Source organism: Rutidosis leptorrhynchoides, chromosome 11, assembly GCF_046630445.1.
Source record: "Rutidosis leptorrhynchoides isolate AG116_Rl617_1_P2 chromosome 11, CSIRO_AGI_Rlap_v1, whole genome shotgun sequence".
Taxonomy (NCBI): domain Eukaryota; kingdom Viridiplantae; phylum Streptophyta; class Magnoliopsida; order Asterales; family Asteraceae; genus Rutidosis; species Rutidosis leptorrhynchoides.
In genome coordinates, this window is record NC_092343.1 from 49,044,429 (window position 1) to 49,065,094 (window position 20,666).

Genomic DNA, 20,666 nt, shown 5'->3' on the forward strand with positions numbered 1-20,666 from the left:
ATAACGCTTCTTATAATATGAATTGCCTCCATCAAAGAGCGCCCTGGCATGAAACCAAATTGGTTTTCCGAAACCGTAGTTTCGCGTCGAAGTCTAGTCTCAATCACTCTCTCCCAAAGCTTCATGGTATGAATAAGTAATTTTTTGCCTCTATAATTACCACATATTTGGGCATCCCTTTATTTTTAAAGATGGGAATAATCTCGCTGCGTCTCCATTCAGTGGGCATTTTATAGCTTCTAAACATCTTATTGAAAAGACACGTCAACCACCTAACACATCATCGCCAAGGCACCGCCACGCCTCTATTGGAATCTGGTCTGGTCCAACAGCTTTGTTTCTACCCATCTTTCATAGTGCCGATCTTACTTCTTCCTGGCTGATCCTCCTACAGAAAATGTTGTTATGGAAATGTCCTATGCCCCAGTCCCGCGTATCCTGTCGGCGCCCAGCTCCTCCACCAATAAAAAGAGATGAGAAATACCCTTCCCATCTTTTCCTAATTTCATCTTCCTTCACTATGGTTTGACCGGCTTCATCTTTGATAAACTTGATGTTATCTATATCCCTCCTCCTACGCTCTCTAGCTTTTGCAATCCTGTAGATATCATTAGCTCCTTCTTTAGAATCTAGTTTCTTATACAAATCTTCATACGCTTTATCTTTTGCACGTGCAACAGCCTTCTTAGCTTCTCTTTTGGCTTCTTTATATCTGATAGTGCTCTAAATGAACATATATTTAATATCAACATCCTTCCAATATGTAAAGCTTTTAGTTGCAATTGTTCTATTTTTATGTAATATTCATTTAAATAAATAAGTGCGAAGACAAAAGAAGAAAATGACGATTTGAAGACGCAAATGACCAAAAAGCTCAAATGTACAAGATATAATTCAAGTGGTTCAATTTAATGATAAGAAATGTCAAAAATGATAAGAGTACAAGCCGCAAAACGCAAATTACAAGATATTAAATAGTACACAAGAACGTTCGAAAATCCGAAACCGGGACCAGAGTCAACTCTCAACGCGCGACGCAACGGAGCTAAAATTACAAATCAACTATGCACATAAATATAATATAATATATAAATAATTCTTAAAATTATATATATATATATATATTATATTATATAATAAAACGTCGGCAAAACTAGAAAACAAAGTGATTGGGCTGGATCCAGCTGGCCATTCGATCGCATGGCCAGGATGCCTAAAATCTATGCGATCGCATGGAGGGAAAATCCTGGCCAAGTCTATAAATCGAGCAGTTTTTGGACGAATTTTACATACCTTTTTCTTCTTCTTCCTCTGTAATCATAATTATATTTTTAATTATAATTTTAATTTTAAATTAAGTTTAATAATAATTGGGTTATTGTAAGGAATGTTTTACGGGTTTTAAAGTCGGAACTCTGTCCGTGTAACGCTACGCGATTAATCACCACTGTAAGATATGTTCTTCCATTTTAAATTAATGTATCGTAACTAAGTTATTATTATGCTTATTTGAGCCAAAGTAATCATGATGTTAGACTAAATATTAAGACAGAGTTATTAGATTTTGTACCATAATTAAGGTTTGGACAAAAGACCGACACTTATGGACATTGAACTATTGACTATTAATAGATAGGGGGTATTGTCTAATCGAATGACAACTCATTACAATCTGTCGAACCTATCTTCAAATTAGTTAATCTAATAATTATTAAAATGATTATGTATGTCCTATTTAGTGACGTTTATACGACATCTTTTACGATCATTTAATTAATTATTCGGGTTGAGTAATTGATTATTCATTCTGATCAAGTGGGTAAATTAATATTCATATCTCATTAAAATAGGGGTGGATTACATACAAGGATAATTGGTGTAATTGTTAACAAAGTTATAAAACCTTGGATTACACGCAATCGATAACCTGGTGTAATCATTAAACAAAGTATTAAAACCTTGTTACAGTTCGAATCCCTAATTAGTTGGAATATTTGACTTCGGAAATAAGGTTAATTTGACAAGCATTTTATAATTATGACCGATGGACTATTATGGACAAAAACCAGATAGGTATCAAATAAACCAGGACAAAGGACAATTAACCCAGGCAACAATTAATTAAAATCAAAACGTCAAACATCATGATTACGGAAGTTTAAATAAGCATAATACTTTTAATTCATATTTCATCGTACCTTTATTTACTGTCATTTTAATTACTGTAATTTACTTTATCTCAATTTAAATTCTGTCATTTATATTATCGTCATTTATCTTTACGCTTAAAATATAAAATCGACAAACCGGTCATTAAACGGTAAAAACCCCCTTTTTATAATAATATTAATATATATAATTATATATATTTTATATAAATATAAGTTGTTAAAAATATAGCGTTGAACTCAGCTAGCTCTCTGTGGAACGAACCGGACTTACTAAAAACTACACTACTCTACGATTAGGTACACTGCCTATAAGTGTTGTAGCAAGGTTTAGGTATATCCCATCTATATAAATAAATAAAACTTATATCATATTTCATAGTATTTCGTAGTAAAAATATAACTATTTCGTACCCCTCTGCTTTAACATCAAGTTTTTGGCGCCGCTGCCGGGGAGCTAAAAAAAGAATAATTTATTTAAGTTTGTAATCTATTTTTTTTTTAAAAATTTAATTTTATATAAGTTTTAAATTTAAATATATAAATTAGAAAAAATAAAAAATAAAAAAAGTTATATTTTTAAGATTTTGTTTATAAAAGTATTTTTATTTTAAGTTTTTAAAATACAAGTTCATTTTTATTTTATAAAATTTAGCTATCTATTATTTTATAAAATTAAAAAAAAAAGTTTGAAATCAAAATAATTAATAAAATTATTAAACGGGCCGAAGCTGTTCGAAGCCCGAATGAATTCTTGAATTATTGGGCCATGCGATGGCATGACCCAAAAGACAAAAACCCATGCGGTCGCATGAGCTTGTCTGACAGGCAAGAAATCTCGGACCACATTAATTACGCTGTTAGGGTTTTATTTTTTTATTATTTCATTAGGGTTTTAATTAATTAATTAGTTTTTAATTTTAGTTTTAATATATAATTAGTAATATTAAGTTTAATTATTATTATTAATTATATAAATTAATATTTTTATATACTAATAATATAAAAAATAATATATTTATATAAAATTTTATTTTTATCTTTTTATAATATATCTTTTTATAATTTGTATCATTTAGTTCGTTATATAGTTTTAAGCATAGTTTTTGCCGTAGTATTTTTATATTTCTATATTTTTAAGCTTTGCCGTAAAATTCCTTAAGTGCTTTTTCTTTAGACTAAGATTTAGGTGCTTTAGAATTTTGCGACGCTGTTTTAAAATTTTAGTGCCTAATTAAGTTATTGCCATTTTGGATATAGAATTCCTTTTAAGCTTTAATACCTTTAGACGCAACTTTTAATAATTAGTTTTTAGACTTTTAAGTTTCGACGTTTTTCTTTCTTATTATTATTTTTCGACCTTTTATTTTTCGACGTTTTTCGACGCACTCTTTTTCTTTCTTATTTCTCGACGCTCTAGTTTTTAGGACATAGAATTTTCTATTTCTTCTCTAAAATTTCAAAACGAAAAATTAGTTAAGCGATTAAATTGATAGACATCCAAAATTTTCTGGTTCATAGTAATAGTTGGATTTGTTAGTGACGAGTTGTGAGCTTCCGATTTAAAGGGTCCTGGCTACCTGCTGCATCTATTGGCTATTCGAAACGTGGGCAAAATCAGAAAAGTCTATTAATTTGAAAGCTTATATAATTTTTATTTTTATAACTAATAGGATATTCAGTTAATGCACCGAGCAAAACGTTCACCACCTTTCATACATTCACCACCTGTAACTCGATCCAGACATCTAGCTAATATTGCCGCTGTTGAATTTTTTTTAGAATCATCATCTAGTCAAACAAGTACTCCAACTCAAAATCCCGATAATCTATTTTTTGAACCCGACTTCAAAATTGAAAACCCGGAGGATATTCAAGGACAATTCCAAGATCCAGAACCACTAATCATTCCTCCTGAACTACAAACCGTTAAATCAGAATCCTCTAGTGATTCGTATTCAATAAATTCAATTATGGAAGTAACTGAACCTCTAAGTATGGAAGATCGAATGAGAGCCACACGCACGGGCCAAGGTCACGCCATTATTAAGCCAGACATTAATGCGCCAGATTATGAAATCAAAGGACAAATCCTACACATGGTAACTAATCAATGCCAATATAGTGGTACGCCAAAAGAAGATCCAAATGAACATCTTCGAACCTTTAATAGGATCTGTACTCTATTTAAAATCAGAGAAGTTGAGGATGAACAGATCTATCTCATGTTGTTTTCCTGGACTTTAAAGGGAGAAGCCAAAGATTGGTTAGAATCGTTACCTGAAGGGGCGATTGATACATGGGATGTTTTAGTTGAAAAATTTCTTAAACAATTCTTTCCGGTATCTAAAGCCGTGAGACTTCAAGGAGAAATTGTTACGTTCACACAAAATCCAAATGAAACTTTATATGAAGCGTGGATATGATTTGGAAAGTTGTTGAGAGGATGTCCTCAGCACGGTTTAGACACTTATCAAATAGTATAAATATTCTACCAAGGTATCGACATTGCTACAGGAAAAGACATCGAAATAACAGCTGGTGGTTCCAATATGAAGAAAACCGGAACTGAAGCTTACAAAATTATTGATAACACTGCCTCCCACTCACATGAGTGGCACCAAGAAAAAGATATCTTTCATTTATCTAAAGTGGCTAGAGCCGATTCTAGCCATGACTTTATTTCCGTTTCCGCAAAAATAGATGCTTTCGAGAGAAGAATGGAATAGATGAATAAAGATATTCACGCAATACTAATCAGTTGTGAGCAATGCGGTGGATCACATTTAACGAAAGATTGTCACATTGAGCAAACGATGAAACAACGTGAGAATATTTCCTACATGAACCAAAGGCTGGGAAATAATTATCAAAATAATTATCAACCTCCAAGGCCAAACTTCAATCGAAATCAAAACATTCTTTACAATCCAAATGGGCCAAACAATAACTCGTACAACCAACAAGGTCTGAATAACCAACCAACTCAAAACAACACTTTCAATCAACAAAGACCTAGCTTGTATAAACCACCACAACAAACCGAAGAGAAAAAGTCAAATCTAGAAGAAATGATGGCAAAACTAATGGAATCTCAAACACAATTTATAACATCTCAAACCCAAACAAATGAGAGGTTTGATCAATCACTAAGAACTCAACAAGCTTCCATTTTGAATCTAGAAAAACACGTAGGTACTCTTGCTAGTATGATGAGTGAGAGGGAACAAGGAAAGCTACCGAGTAATATTGAAGTAAATCCTCAGAATGAGAATGTTAATATGGTATCAACGAATTCTGAAAAACCAGTATCTGAAGATGGGAAGGTTTTCGATGTGAGTAACAATGTAGAAGTTACAACACCACCACCACCACCACCCGAGTATGTAAAGCCAGTGGTGGCACCATACAGACCACCTATCCCGTTTCCAAGAAAAGGAGTTGAGTATGAGAAAGTAATAGGTAATAAAGTTTATGATACCTCTGGAAAGAAGAATCAGAAGAATAAGAAAGTGCAAGAAACAAAAATCGTAGAAGAAAACCCGATAAAGACAGTTCCTCCAAAACTTCCACCAAGGTTGGGTGATCCGGGTGAATTTATTGTTCCTTTCCTACTTAGTGATTGTGTCATGTATGATGCACTAGTAGATTTAGGTGCGAGTGTGAGTGTTATGCCTCTTTCATTATATAAGAGATTAGGAGTAGGTGAGTTAAATCCAACGAACATGAGTGTTCGACTCTTTGATCAAACCATTAGGAACCCAGTTGGAATTGTTGACAACCTACCCATTCAAGTGGGTAATTTTACCTTTTTAGTCGAATTTATTGTCATTGACATAGAAGAGGACCCAAACATTCCTCTAATTTTAGGTCGACCATTCTTAACGTCCACCGGGGCGTTATTTGATGTAAGAGAGGGTAGAATGACACTTAGTAATGATAAAAAATCGATCACCTTTATGAGTCGAAAGTCTAAATCTCCACTAACCAAAATCGATGAACCAACAAAGACGATTCGTAAGAACCATATTGTTTTACCAACTCCAACGGTAGTGCTTAACAATAATAAAACGCCTAAGTGTGGGGAAGATGAAGTAACACCTAATGATGACCTGATAACAAAGAACCCCGTTGTTGATGCGAAATTAAATGACCCCGTTATTAATAGTTCAATGAAGAAACTTATTAAACGGACTCGCTATGCTAGAACCAAGGGGAACTTTAAGTTATGTAACCGGTTAGTATCTAATCTATCGCCTAAAGAAAAGGCGAAACTAGTTGAATTTGTGGATATTACACAGGAATCCGACCAATGGCTTAAAGCAAAAGTCACAGATATGCAAGTTAATTATGGTCCAAGAGAAATTGACAATGAAGTTAATCACAATTTCGACACCACAGCTACCTAAGTATGGGGAGATTCAAATGTTCTAAGAAAAAATGTTGTATAGTGTTAGTTGTTCTGTTCTCGTGTAGTTCCGAGAATGGAATCCGATTGGTCTTTTCCGCTAGCAGACACTAAAGAACTAGTTTTCTCCCTCCATTCTGAATTTTTTTTGTTTTATATGTTTTGTATGAAATTAATATGCTTTTTAAATTTAAGTTTTGTGTGAATTTAAAAACAAAAATTACTTTATTTCATTAAGTTTAAAAAAATGATTTCTAAAATTCGTCGTAAGTTAAAGACTAGGCCATGGAACCGAAATTGCTTTACCCGAGGGCGGGGCGAAAAATTTTGTTATCATTATTTTTAATTTTATTGATCTAAAGTATAAAAAAAAAATTTAAAAAAAAAAACCCAAAAATCTTTGCTTTTAAAACGATCGCTTTAAAAACAAAAAATTTTAAATTTTGTCGAGGGACGGACTAGGTAAACATACCGAAACTACCTAAAGTAAAAGGAAACAAAATTTTAAAAAATTATTCATTTAAATTGTTTTAATAAATAAAGGTTTATATATATATATATATATATATATATATATATATATATATATATATATATATATATATATATATATATATATATGTTTGTAGTCTATCTTATGTACAAAACAGGGTAAAACAGCGCATTTTCAAAGAATGACATTAAAGTTCAGCAAAAGCTACTAATTTTGACGATAAGCCGCAAAACATATGTGAAATTACAACAAAAGGAATGAACGATGAGGCGCGCCATCTATCATTCGACGACCTTAGTAATTGCAAACTCGGTATTTTTAATCACTTTTCTACACTAATCACCCTCATGAATTTATAATTATAGTCTGATTTCATGCAAATGAGGGCATTGCATGATCTCAAGTGTGGGGAAGGGTTATAAATTCTCTCGGGTTTACACTTAGTTTAATTGCCAAATTTTATGAAAATTTAAAAAAATTTCAACTAAATGAATTCAAAATCATGTTTATACATATTTATGAACGATAAAACTAGGTTTTATTACCGAAATTATTGTTACCTCGGAGAGAACATAAATGGAGAAACAACCCAAAACGTTAGAATTCATTTAAAATGGAATAGAGGAGAATAAAAAGGCAAAGAAAAAAATAAAAAAAAATAAAAGCTAAGTGAGAGAAGAATTTACCAAGTTATTTAAAACACATATCACATATGTTTGTACAAGATTATTACAGGTACTTTTGTTATGGACGATTTTAATCAGTTTTACCTAATAAATTGTAATATATTTGAAAGAAAGATGGATCTACACAATGAATCAATTCCATCATTATAGGAAGTAAAGTCTTCCGAAAAAGACACGCGCTTCTTGATTTAGGTCAGGAAGTTGTCGTCCAGACCAGTTGTAGAGTCTACGAAAAACCTTGAAAAGTTTTGAAAGGACCCGTTCATATACATTATAAACGATTCACAATAGTTGATTACATCGCGAGGTATTTGACCTCTATATGATACATTTTACAAACATTGCATTCGTTTTTAAAAGACAAACTTTCTTTACAACGAAAGTTGACGGCATGCACACCATTTCATAATACATCCAACTATAATTGGCTTAATAATAATCTTGATGAACTCAATGACTCGAATGCAACGTCTTTCAAAATATGCCATGAATGACTCCAAGTAATATCCTTAAAATGAGCTAATGCACAGCGGAAGATTTCTTTAATACCTGAGAATAAACATGCTTTAAAATGTCAACCAAAAGGTTGGCGAGTTCATAGGTTTATCATAACAATCATTTCAATATATTAATAGACCACAAGATTTCCGTTTATAAATATATGTACACTCGCAAGTGTATAAAAGTATTCTATAAGTTGTAGGCACCCGGTAACAAGCCTTAACGTTCATGTTTTACCCTCTGAAGTACACCAGATCAGGTGTGTTTAAAATAACCTCGAAGTACTAAAGCATCCCATAGTTAGGACGGGGTTTGTCAGGCCCAATACATAGACAAGTAGTTTAATGTTACCAAGCTAAGGGTATATTTCTGGTTTAAACCCACGTAGAATTAGTTTTAGTACTTGTGCCTATTCCATAAAACATTTATAAAAACAGCGCATGTATTCTCAGTCCCAAAAATATATATAAAAGGGAGCAAATGAAACTCACCATACTATATTTCGTAGTAAAAATACATATAACGTCATTTAACAAGTGCAAGGTTGGTCTCGGATTCACGAACGTATCAATATTGAGATTCAATATTGCAGGAAAGTACATAGACGCAACGGAGATGATAAACACTAGATTGACCTCACGACCATACCCATGAACCATACCCATCACCTCCATAGCTATAACCCATAATTTCCTTAGCTTCGACTCATTCAAAAAAACCATTTTGAAATCACTCAGACAGCACTCCGTCGTAATATTTTATGTATACTAATAATATCTTGAAATAATACAGAGCAAATATATATATATATATATATATATATATATATATATATATATATATATATATATATATATATATATATATATATATATATATATATATATATATATATATATATATATATATATATATATATATATAAATCGATTGAGAGAATTTAGAGAAATATATTTTCAAGTTTCTATAAAATAATGAAACCTATTGAATTCTATTTATAATAGATTTTTGAATTATTAAAGTGAATTATTAAAGTATGAATTATTAAAGTGAATTATTAAAGTATGAATTATTAAAGTGAATTATTAAAGTATGAATTATTAAAGTGAATTATTAAAGTATAAATTATTAAAGTGAATTATTAAAATATGAATTATTAAAGTGAATTATTAAAGTATGAATTATTAAAATGAATTATTAAAGTTAAAGTAAAGTAAAAGTAAAGTAAAAGTAAAGTTAAAGTATAGTAAAATTATAAAAAACTATGTATGTATATTATGCGTATAAATATATATAATATTAATTTAAATCGTTATATATATTTAATGAAATAAAATATAAATATCGTTATATTTATTATACTGGTTAAGTAATGAGTTGTCAAAAGTGATTCTAGATATTTATAAAAGTTATATATGTTTTAATAATAAAGTTCTTTTTAAACTGAAAACGTCTTTGTACGTTTGAAAATAGATTAATAGAATATTATGGAAACCAATTCTCCACTAACTTTTGTCTAACTTTTGTAAATGACACTTTTTATTTTTATTTATAAATAGCTTTACAAATTATTCTGAATATCGTTAAGAGGAATAGATTTTCTCAAATCATAGTGGACCTCTCAACAGAGAATTGTAATCATAATTCAATGTTTCTGATAATTCAATCATTTAATATTTTTTTTAATTTCGTCGAAAATCATATTGAAACAAATACGTTCGTGTAAAGTATTATACGTTTAATACTTTATTAATATTCTCAAGTTATAATATACATATATATATACATATACATATCTATTTATATATAACGGTTCGTGAATCGTCGGAATTTGGTCGAGGTTATAATGAATGTATGAACACAGTTTAAAATTCTTGAGATTTAACTTAACAAACTTTGCTTATCGTGTCGGAATAATATAAAGACTAATGTTTAAATTTGGTCGGAAATTTCCGGGTCGTCACAGTACCTACCCGTTAAAGAAATTTCGTCCCCAAAATTTGATAGAGGTCGTCATGACTAACAATGAGAATGTTATTATAACGATTATAGAGTTTTATCATGTTCAAGAAGCATGGATAAAATAATTCGATTACTCGAAGCGTGTGAGTGAAGTTATCGTAAATGAATGAAATAAGATAATAGTGATTCGTCGTATCTTTTGACGTCATCACGATTGATCTCCGAAAAGAAAATCTTTGTAATCTATATTGGATTTGATTATTCGGCGATTAAGGAAATTATGATCCTCTTCGAATTAATGCGATAATCCATTTTGATTTCTCTGTCGGATATTTCACTATAAATCCACTTCCTTTGTTTTCTTACAACTCACACCTTCTCAACTCATATTTTAAAGTATTTGTCAATATGCTTCATCCAGTGCTGATTCTTGATATACTCCTCACTTTCATATCTGTCGCTCTTCTTTTTCATCTACCTCCGGAAGAATCTATTTACTTCTACTATACTCTTGGTTTTATAGTATTTTTTGTTCTCTCGTGTCTTTATATTGCTATATGCATTGATATATACGGTTTGTGATTTATGGGTTGCTGTTGAGTTTTATATCTTCCCTTATATTTCAAAGTCCTTGCTTCTTATATAATCATTGTCATCCACAGTTAATGCTCTCTTCTATTTGCTATGATTTATACTCCCATTTCTAGTTCGGAGCTTTGTCCTTTCGTTTCTTCTTCTTGCGATTAAGCACCGCTTTTAATGGTCCAGAATTCGCAGATATAAATTTCGGAATGAACATTGTTAATGTTCTAGGAAGGAAATTGTAATGGCACAATCTTGACTTGTCAAATTATCATAATACCTCGAAAAAGGCCGAATCATCAAGAAATATTTTCTTGATATTTAGAGATCAAAGAGAATACAAGAGTCGTGTAACATAGCACATGATGACATTATGATCTGTGAATCATCATGTTCCATTTAGAAACTCAGCATGAATTACTGTAATATAATCACGTTGATCAAGTGTCATTATATTATACTAACTCATGCTTCAGCTCCCAACACTTCTTCAAGAATATTCCTATTTTAAACTCGAATGTTTCAGAATTTATAAACTAAAATAGTTTCTTTTATGATATAATACAGTTAGCGCGAAGAGGTAAATGATTTCAGATAAGAATAATTATAAAACTATCTTCAGAAGTATGGATGATATTTATAATGAAAGATACGATGATATCTTAGAATGTCTAATATCAGAGGATGATGAAGGATATTATCCGCAGGGGTTTAGAGTCAGGAGCAAGGTATTCGTTAATGACTTCAGCAAGTACTGAATCATTTGGATTCTTTGAAGGCAGGTTCAGCCTTTGTGATTTGTCCACAGCCTCCTTCATACTTTGATCAATCCGTTTTCCAGTTCCAAAGCTTCTCTTTTTCTGAGCTTTGCCAATATACTATCCTTTATCATCCAACTTTTTACTGTTAAGGTCGTTTACAATTTTTGCTGCTTCATCAGCATTTTTCAAAATTTCGAGAACTGGTTCGCAGTTTAGGGTGTTTTTCAGAAATTTCTCATTCAAAGAATGTAAGTCTTGGAGGTAGACGTTGTGTGTATATGTAATTGTTGATGTAGACATGTTGCGAGGTTTCAAAATACTGATTGCTGATTCTCAATAATTGGTATGGCAATTCTTGTTATAAGGTACGAATGAGTATATGATAGGGTTTCGATAATTATAATGATTTTTTTTTTTGAAAAGTCAAAGATCAGTGAAGTTGTTGGTAAGTTTATTGCTAATGTGGTGAATATAAACGATTCCCCGGTAACGTTGGCGAAAGGGCAACGTATCTATCGAGGTTATAATAAGACTGTTTTGATTGAGAAGTCGAAGTTGACTTGCTGGAGCTGTGACAAAACTGTCTATTTTGAAATGGAATTGAAAAGTTATTTTAGCTAGTAAATGCCAAAGGGTCTAACACGGATACGTGTCGAACTATGACTTGGGTTTTGAGAGTTTTTCAGGTGTATAACTGTGGGTAACATGTGGTTGGATCATCATCTCGATTGTTCCTTAGTTGAAGTGTCTTCAGGAATTTCGAATGGTTTGAGCACATATTGTAATCGTTAATACATATGATGTTCTAACACAGTTTTGAAGTCAAAGTATAGCTTTGAAAGATATAGGAATCTAAGAGTGATGATACAGGTTATATTTCGAATTGAATTATGCGATTTCAAAATCAGAATATGTAATTGAATTTGAATGAGTATGATTGTTTTGATTTATATGAAAGAATGGATATTGTTGTGAAAGTAGGGAGTATAGTTGATGATTGCTGAATCAGTTTCGAAAAATGTAATATATTAATTGTGAATTTATATATCTCTCGGGTATTACCTACCCGTTAAAAAAAATTTCACAATTAATATTTTGTACAAAAGAAGTTTATTACAGTCTTTATGAAAATATATGTGTATATTTTCTTTAGATGTAATATAGATTTAATGAGTTAATATTAAATTAAACTCATTTGTTTTATGGTTGGAACTAGAATTGAGTAATCCCTAAAACTTTATAAATTGCATAAGTATTTCTTCAATAATATTGAAATTATGAATCATTACTTTGTTATTTGTTGGTTTTCGTGAAATTCTTGTGAACTTCGCAAGGTACGAATGATGTTATTTGAAAAGTTTCGAATACATCGATGATGTAAGTGTAAAATCAAACATATATTCGAATAATACACTTGATTTATTATGAATTGGAATTTTATTGAATTGAGACAGAGATTGTAATTAGCGATGGTTAAGTTGCGGACGAAGGACGTACATCATTGCATATTTGTAATATGAATTAACTGAGTAGTTAAGATTCACACATAATAGCTTAGTACGGGAAGATTTATTATGGTTTAAAAATTTATACATATAAAATATACATATAAATCTTTCGATTGGAAATGAGTTAATACTTCATAACTCGTTGATACAATATATTTGTTGTTGATTCGTAATGATGTCCACAATGATTCTTGAACTGATAGAGTTTGTGATGTTACAGGTGCTGTTGATTCTGACGATACTGACGGCACTGACTGTGTTGATGATGCTACGGTCCTGTTGATGCTGTTGGTAAAACAATTCTAGCTTGTAAATCGTACACCATTTTCGATCAAAGTTTCTACTCTACCATCTCCGTTCACTCATCCAATTTACGGTCAGAATTAAATAATCTCTAAGATTTTGGAGATTACATAACTGTCGCAGAGATATCTCTTCAATGAAGTTTATGAATTAATACTTCATCGTTTGTTGTTGTTGATATTCCTGGATATTTACAGTGCGTATGACGTTGATGTTTGAGATACAGATTGTGATGTTGCGGTGTGGGATGTGGATGTTATTGTTGGTGGTGGTGATGGTACTGTTGGTGTTGCTGTTGGTGGTACTGTTTATGCTGTTGGTGCTGCTGCTGGTGTTTGTAACCTTTGCACCATATTCTCCAAAGCCACTACCCGAGCGCGAAGCTCGTTGACTTCTTCTATTACACTGGGGTGATTGTCGGTTCGGACGAGTGGATTAATAAAATCTAGAATTTGGTGTAGTATGTAATCGTGACGAGATACTCTAGAAATAAGAGAGAAAATGGTGTTTCGGATAGGTTCGCCGGTAAGTGCTTCAGGTTCTTCGCCAAGAGGGCAATGTGGTGGATGGAAGGGATCACCTTCTTCTTGTCTCCAATGATTAAGGAGGCTACGAACCCATCCCCAATTCATCCAGAATAGATGATGACTATTTGGTTGATCCATTTTGGTCACACTGCTTTCGGAACTTGAGTGGGATTCCATTTCGGAATCCGAGGGACTTGAACTAATGACGAATTCCATTTCGTACGATTGAATAAAGAATTTTTTGATATGAAATGATTTTCCGGCTATCGGGTGGTATTCTAATTATATAGAGCAAAAGGTTTCGTAGATTACGGAGGAATTTACGGAATATGTCAGGCAAAGTTTACAGTAACAGATACGCTAAGATATGAATTAGCAGATACGCTAAGATATGAATTTTGTCTATACACTATTCATGCAATCAATGCAATAAGATGTGTCTAGACTAAGAATGATAAGCAGGTAATTTTTGACAAAAATGATGAGCAAAACTTTTGACATGCAGACACGGTCGAAGTCCAGACTCACTAATGCATCCTAACGACTATCAGTTAGACACACTAATGCAGACCTGGTTCGCTAAGACCACCGCTCTGACACCAACTAAAAGGACCCGTTCATATACATTATAAACGATTCACAATAGTTGATTACATCGCGAGGTATTTGACCTCTATATGATACATTTTACAAACATTGCATTCGTTTTTAAAAGACAAAATTTCTTTACAACGAAAGTTGACGGCATGCACACCATTTCATAATACATCCAACTGTAATTGGCTTAATAATAATCTTGATGGACTCAATGGCTCGAATGCAACGTCTTTCAAAATATGCCATGAATGACTCCAAGTAATATCCTTAAAATGAGCTAATGCACAGCGGAAGATTTCTTTAATACCTGAGAACAAACATGCTTTAAAGTGTAAACCAAAAGGTTGGTGAGTTCATAGGTTTATCATAACAATCATTTCAATATATTAATAGACCACAAGATTTCTGTTTATAAATATATGTACACTCACAAGTGTATAAAAGTATTCTATAAGTTGTAGGCACCCGGTAACAAGTCTTAACGTTCATGTTTTACCCTCTGAAGTACACCAGATCAGGTGTGTTTAAATTAACCTCGAAATACTAAAGCATCCCATAGTCAGGACGGGGTTTGTCAGGCCCAATAGATCTATCTTTAGGATTCGCGCCTACCGTACATAGACAAGTAGTTTAATGTTACCAAGCTAAGGGTATATTTCTGGTTTAAACCCACGTAGAATTAGTTTTAGTACTTGTGCCTATTCCGTAAAACATTTATAAAAACAGCGCATGTATTCTCAGTCCCAAAAATATATATAAAAGGGAGCAAATGAAACTCACCATATTGTATTTCGTAGTAAAAATACATATAACGTCATTTAACAAGTGCAAGGTTGGCCTCGGATTCACGAACGTATCAATATTGAGATTCAATATTGCAGGAAAGTACATAGACGCAACAGAGATGATAAACACTAGATTGACCTCACGAGCATACCCATGAACCATACCCATCACCTCCATAGCTATAACCCATAATTTCCTTAGCTTCGACTCATTCAAAAAAACCATTTTGAAATCACTCGGACAGCACTCCGTCGTAATATTTTATGTATACTAATAATATCTTGAAATAATACAGAGCAAATATATATATATATATATATATATATATATATATATATATATATATATATATATATATATATATATATATATATATATATATATATATTTAAATCGATTGAGAGAATTTAGAGAAATATATTTTCAAGTTTCTATGAAATAATGAAACCTATTGAATTCTATTTATAATAGATTTTTGAATTATTAAAGTGAATTATTAAAGTATGAATTATTAAAGTGAATTATTAAAGTATGAATTATTAAAGTAAATTATTAAAGTATAAATTATTAAAGTGAATTATTAAAGTATGAATTATTAAAGTGAATTATTAAAGTATGAATTATTAAAATATGAATTATTAAAGTGAATTATTAAAGTATGAATTATTAAAGTTAATTATTAAAGTATGAATTATTAAAGTTAATTATTAAAGTTAAAGTAAAGTAAAAGTAAAGTAAAGGTAAAGTTAAAGTATAGTAAAAGTATAAAAACTATGTATGTATAATACGCGTATAAATATATATAATATTAATTTAAATCGTTATATATATTTAATGAAATAAAATATAAATATCGTTATATTTATTATACTTGTTAAGTAATGAGTTGTCAAAAGTGATTCTAGATATTTATAAAAGTTATATACATTTTAATAATAAAGTTCTTTTTAAATTGAAAACGTCTTTGTACGTTTAAAAATAGATTAATAGAATATTATGGAAACCAATTCTCCACTAACTTTTGTCTAACTTTCGTAAATGACACTTTTTATTTTTATTTATAAATAGCTTTACAAATTATTCTGAATATCGTTAAGAGAAATAGATTTTCTCAAATCATAGTGGACCTCTCAACAGAGACTTGTAATCATAATTCAATGTTTCTGATAATTCAATCATTTAATATATTTTTTTTAATTTCGTCAAAAATCATATTGAAACAAATACGTTCGTGTAAAGTATTATATGTTTAATACTTTATTAATATTCTCAAGTTATAATATATATATACATATACATATCTATTTATATATAACGGTTCGTGAATCATCGGAATTTGGTCGAGGTTATAATGAATGTATGAACACAGTTTAAAATTCTTGAGATTTAACTTAACAAACTTTGCTTATCGTGTCGGAATAATATAAAGATTAAAGTTTAAATTTGGTCGGAAATTTCCGGGTCGTCACAAGTTTTCTCGAAAATCAGCTGGAAATCCACGGACCTCAACATCAAACAGGGTCGCCAAGTGGTCAGATTTATCCTAGCCATGAGAGGATCTGTCTCGTAAAATGGGGAGGGCGCTGTGCAAATTAGCTTGATAAGACTAATGAACCAGACCCCCAGAAAGGATATTCTCCTTAAAAGATTAAAAATCAGCTTTTAAGCCTGATATTACTCAATCCTTGAGATTGAATTTAAAGATTGAGAATTACAAACTCATGGAATTCGATGATATCTAAACTCGAGCTTGAACGAGAAAATATTTTGATCAAATTAAAACCGATTTGTTTTCTGAAAACCTATTATCAATGCGTTCATTACCATTGAACGTAAAATCCTAAGAATTCACCGGAATTCATTAGGTCACCTGAACCAAATCGGGTGTCAACCGTAAGAACGGTGGTTGCATAGCATGGTCGAAGACAGGACCTTGTGCCAGACGGAAAAATTATAGGGTGATATTTACTATTGCTCCTACAAAGAATAGTAATTTCATCCGACATGTTTTAGACCATGAACATCTGCATGTCATTAGACATTGCCTTAACAGTTGCTTGTTCAACGCTTTCCTTTACAACCGGACGGTAGTTTACCGAAAGGTAATATACGGAGCAAATATACTGGACGTGTGCTTTCCTAATACAAGGCTAGCAAGTGGGTGACACAAAACCACAAGTTTTGAGCTAAAATTTTAAAATCTGAAACCCACAAAACCCACAAAAACATATTGCAAACACCGGTTAAGGGTTATTCCAGAAAACTTATCTAGGGTAAAAGCTAGAATGAATTTTCAAAAGATCAAATGTTTTCATAAAGATCCAATTTCCTTAAAGGATCTAAATTTTCATAGTCATGTGGGACTGTAAACCACATCATTACTATCATTGTTCATACCGCCGTATCAAAATCACTGATGTATAAAGTGTGAGAATAAAAAAAAAGTGATTCGAGTGAAGTGTGATTTAATTTCAAGTTCTGTATTGCTTGAGGACAAGCAACGTTCAAGTATGGGGATATTTGATAGTGCTCTAAATGAACATATATTTAGTATCAATATCCTTCCAATATGTAAAGCTTTTAGTTGCAATTGTTCTATTTTTATGTAATATTCGTTTAAATAAATAAGTGCGAAGACAAAAGAAGAAAACGACGATTTGAAGACGCAAATGACCAAAAAGCTCAAATGTACAAGATATAATTCAAATGGTTCAATTTAATGATAAGAAACGTCAAAAATGATAAGAGTACAAGTCGTAAAACGCAAAGTACAAGATATTAAATAGTACGCAAGAACGTTCGAAAATCCGGAACCGGGACCAGGGTCAACTCTCAACGCGCGACGCAACGGAGCTAAAATTACAAGTCAACTATGCACATAAATATAATATAATATATAAATAATTCTTAAAATTATATATATATTATATTATATAATAAAACATCGGCAAAACTAGAAAACAAAGTGATTGGGCTGGATCTAGCTGGCCATGCGATCGCATGGCCAGGATGCCTAAAATCCATGCGATCGCATGGAGGGAAAACCCTGGCCAAGTCTATAAGTCGAGCAGTTTTTGGACGAATTTTACATACCTTTTTTTTTTCTTCTTCCTCTGTAATCATAATTATATTTTTAATTATAATTTTAATTTTAAATCAAGTTTAATAATAATTGGGTTATTGTAAGGAATGTTTTACGGGTTTTAAAGTCGGAACTCTGTCCGTGTAACGCTACGCGATTAATCACCATTGTAAGCTATGTTCTTCCTTTTTAAATTAATGTATCGTAACTAAGTTATTATTATGCTTATTTGAGCCAAAGTAATCATGATGTTAGACTAAATATTAACACAAGGTTATTAGATTTTGTACCATAATTAAGGTTTGGACAAAAGACCGACACTTGTGGACATTGGACTATTGACTATTAATAGATAGGGGGTATTTTCTAATCGAATGACAACTCATTACAATCTGTCGAACCTATCTTCAAATTAGTTAATCTAATAATTATTAAAATGATTATGTATGTCCTATTTAGTGACGTTTATACGACATCTTTTACGATCATTTAATTACTTATTCGGGTTGAGTAATTGATTATTCATTCTGATCAAGTGGGTAAATTAATATTCATATCTCATTAAAATAGGGGTGGATTACATACAAGGATAATTGGTGTAATTGTTAACAAAGTTATAAAACCTTGGATTACACGCAATCGATAACCTGGTGTAATCATTAAACAAAGTATTAAAACCTTGTTATAGTTCGAATCCCTAATTAGTTGGAATATTTGACTTCGAAAATAAGGTTAATTTGACAAGCATTTTATAATTATGACCGATGGACTATTATGGACAAAAACCAGATAGGTATCAAATAAACCAGGACAAAGGACAATTAACCCGGGCAACAATTAATTAAAATCAAAATGTCAAACATCATGATTACGGAAGTTTAAATAAGCATAATACTTTTAATTCATATTTCATCATACCTTTATTTACTGTCATTTTAATTACTGCAATTTACTTTATCCCAATTTAAATTCTGGCATTTATATTATCATCATTTATCTTTACGCTTAAAATATAAAATCGACAAACCGGTCATTGAACGGTAAAAACCCCTTTTATAATAATATTACTATATATAATTATATATATTTTATATAAATATAAGTTGTTAAAAATATAGCGTTGAACTCAGCTAGCTCTCTGTGGAACGAACCGGACTTACTAAAAACTACACTACTCTATGATTAGGTACACTGCCTATAAGTGTTGTAGCAAGGTTTAGGTATATCCCATCTATATAAATAAATAAAACTTGTATCATATTTCATAGTATTTCGTAGTAAAAATATAACTATTTCGTACCCCTCTGCTTTAACATCAATATCTCTCTTCTGCCGTAGTTCTATCCTCAAGTGATCCCTCCCTACAAGTAATGAGCTCCCTAAACCTCAGTTGCTTAAGCGCGACTTTGGTTTGAACCTCATCACTAATCCACCAAGATTCTCTACTAGATTTGTGTCTTCGCGATGTCCCTACTGCCACACCTAAGGCTTCCTTGGCTACATCCCTAATAGTGGATGCCAGACCATTCCACATCTGATCTGCGTCACCATGAGTTACAAATTCCACTCCTGCCTCAACTCTTTCCAAAATCGAAGCTTTAAAGGTTTCGGCTTTCTCTCCATTTAACTTCTTCCATAAGATCCTAGGTTGGATGGTTCTCGCGCTCATAGTAACCCGCCTATGCAGAACCAGGTCCATGACCAATAGTCTGTGTTGGGTGAAACAGGTCCAGGTAGTCAGAACTCTACAGTCTCCGCAAGCCCTAAGGTCCATGACCAATTGTAAAAATTATTCTTATATATTTAGTAAATAACATAAACTTTAAACATGGAAAAAAAATTTTATCTATCTTTTATGATTAACGTTAGTTGTTAGTAGTTTAAGTGATTTTTACAGTTTATGAACAGCAGTAGCTCAGTTGGTACCCGTTGCTAATGATCCCTGGGCCCACAGGAATATGCCCTAATGCAATATATGGGTGCAGGTTCGATTCTTCAGCCTGCAAGTTCCTTGTGGGTATTAGGGGGAGGTATTTTACAAGGCATACTTAGCCCTTACGGGGTGGGCGGTATGGGTGCCAAAGGCACACGGGGTCAGGGTTTCTCCGCCAGTCCAAACCTTTTGCAACATTCTTTACATCAAGCTGGTGGATGGGATGGGCCGGGCCCAAGAAACAGAGGAATGATAGAACAGTGCAAATTGTGGACGGTTTGACAACAATGCTAAATGTTTCATCATAATCCAAAGCGGGTTGATGTAAAGAACCGTCCACTACTTGCACTTATAATTTTTTCGACTTTT

General features: G+C 31.8%; 1 protein-coding gene across 1 annotated transcript; it reads right to left on the bottom strand.

Annotated features, from left to right (window-relative positions):
* Positions 1–351: 351 nt before the first annotated feature.
* LOC139874542 (uncharacterized) lies at positions 352–20,063 on the bottom strand. The gene is made up of 2 exons (XM_071861962.1): positions 19,730–20,063; positions 352–701 (listed from the first exon to the last, which is right to left on the bottom strand). Exons 1-2 carry the CDS (start codon positions 20,061–20,063, stop codon positions 352–354), a joined length of 684 nt encoding a protein of 227 aa, XP_071718063.1.
* Positions 20,064–20,666: the final 603 nt, after the last annotated feature.

Bases quoted from the DNA above. Each gene is read 5' to 3' on its own strand.
- LOC139874542 (XM_071861962.1), bottom strand. From the start codon at position 20,063: ATGGACCTGGTTCTGCATAGGCGGGTTACTATGAGCGCGAGAACCATC. The intron at 702-19,729 runs GTAGGGAGGGAT...GATATAAAGAAG, and splicing joins GTTTAGGGAGCTCATTACTT to CCAAAAGAGAAGCTAAGAAG.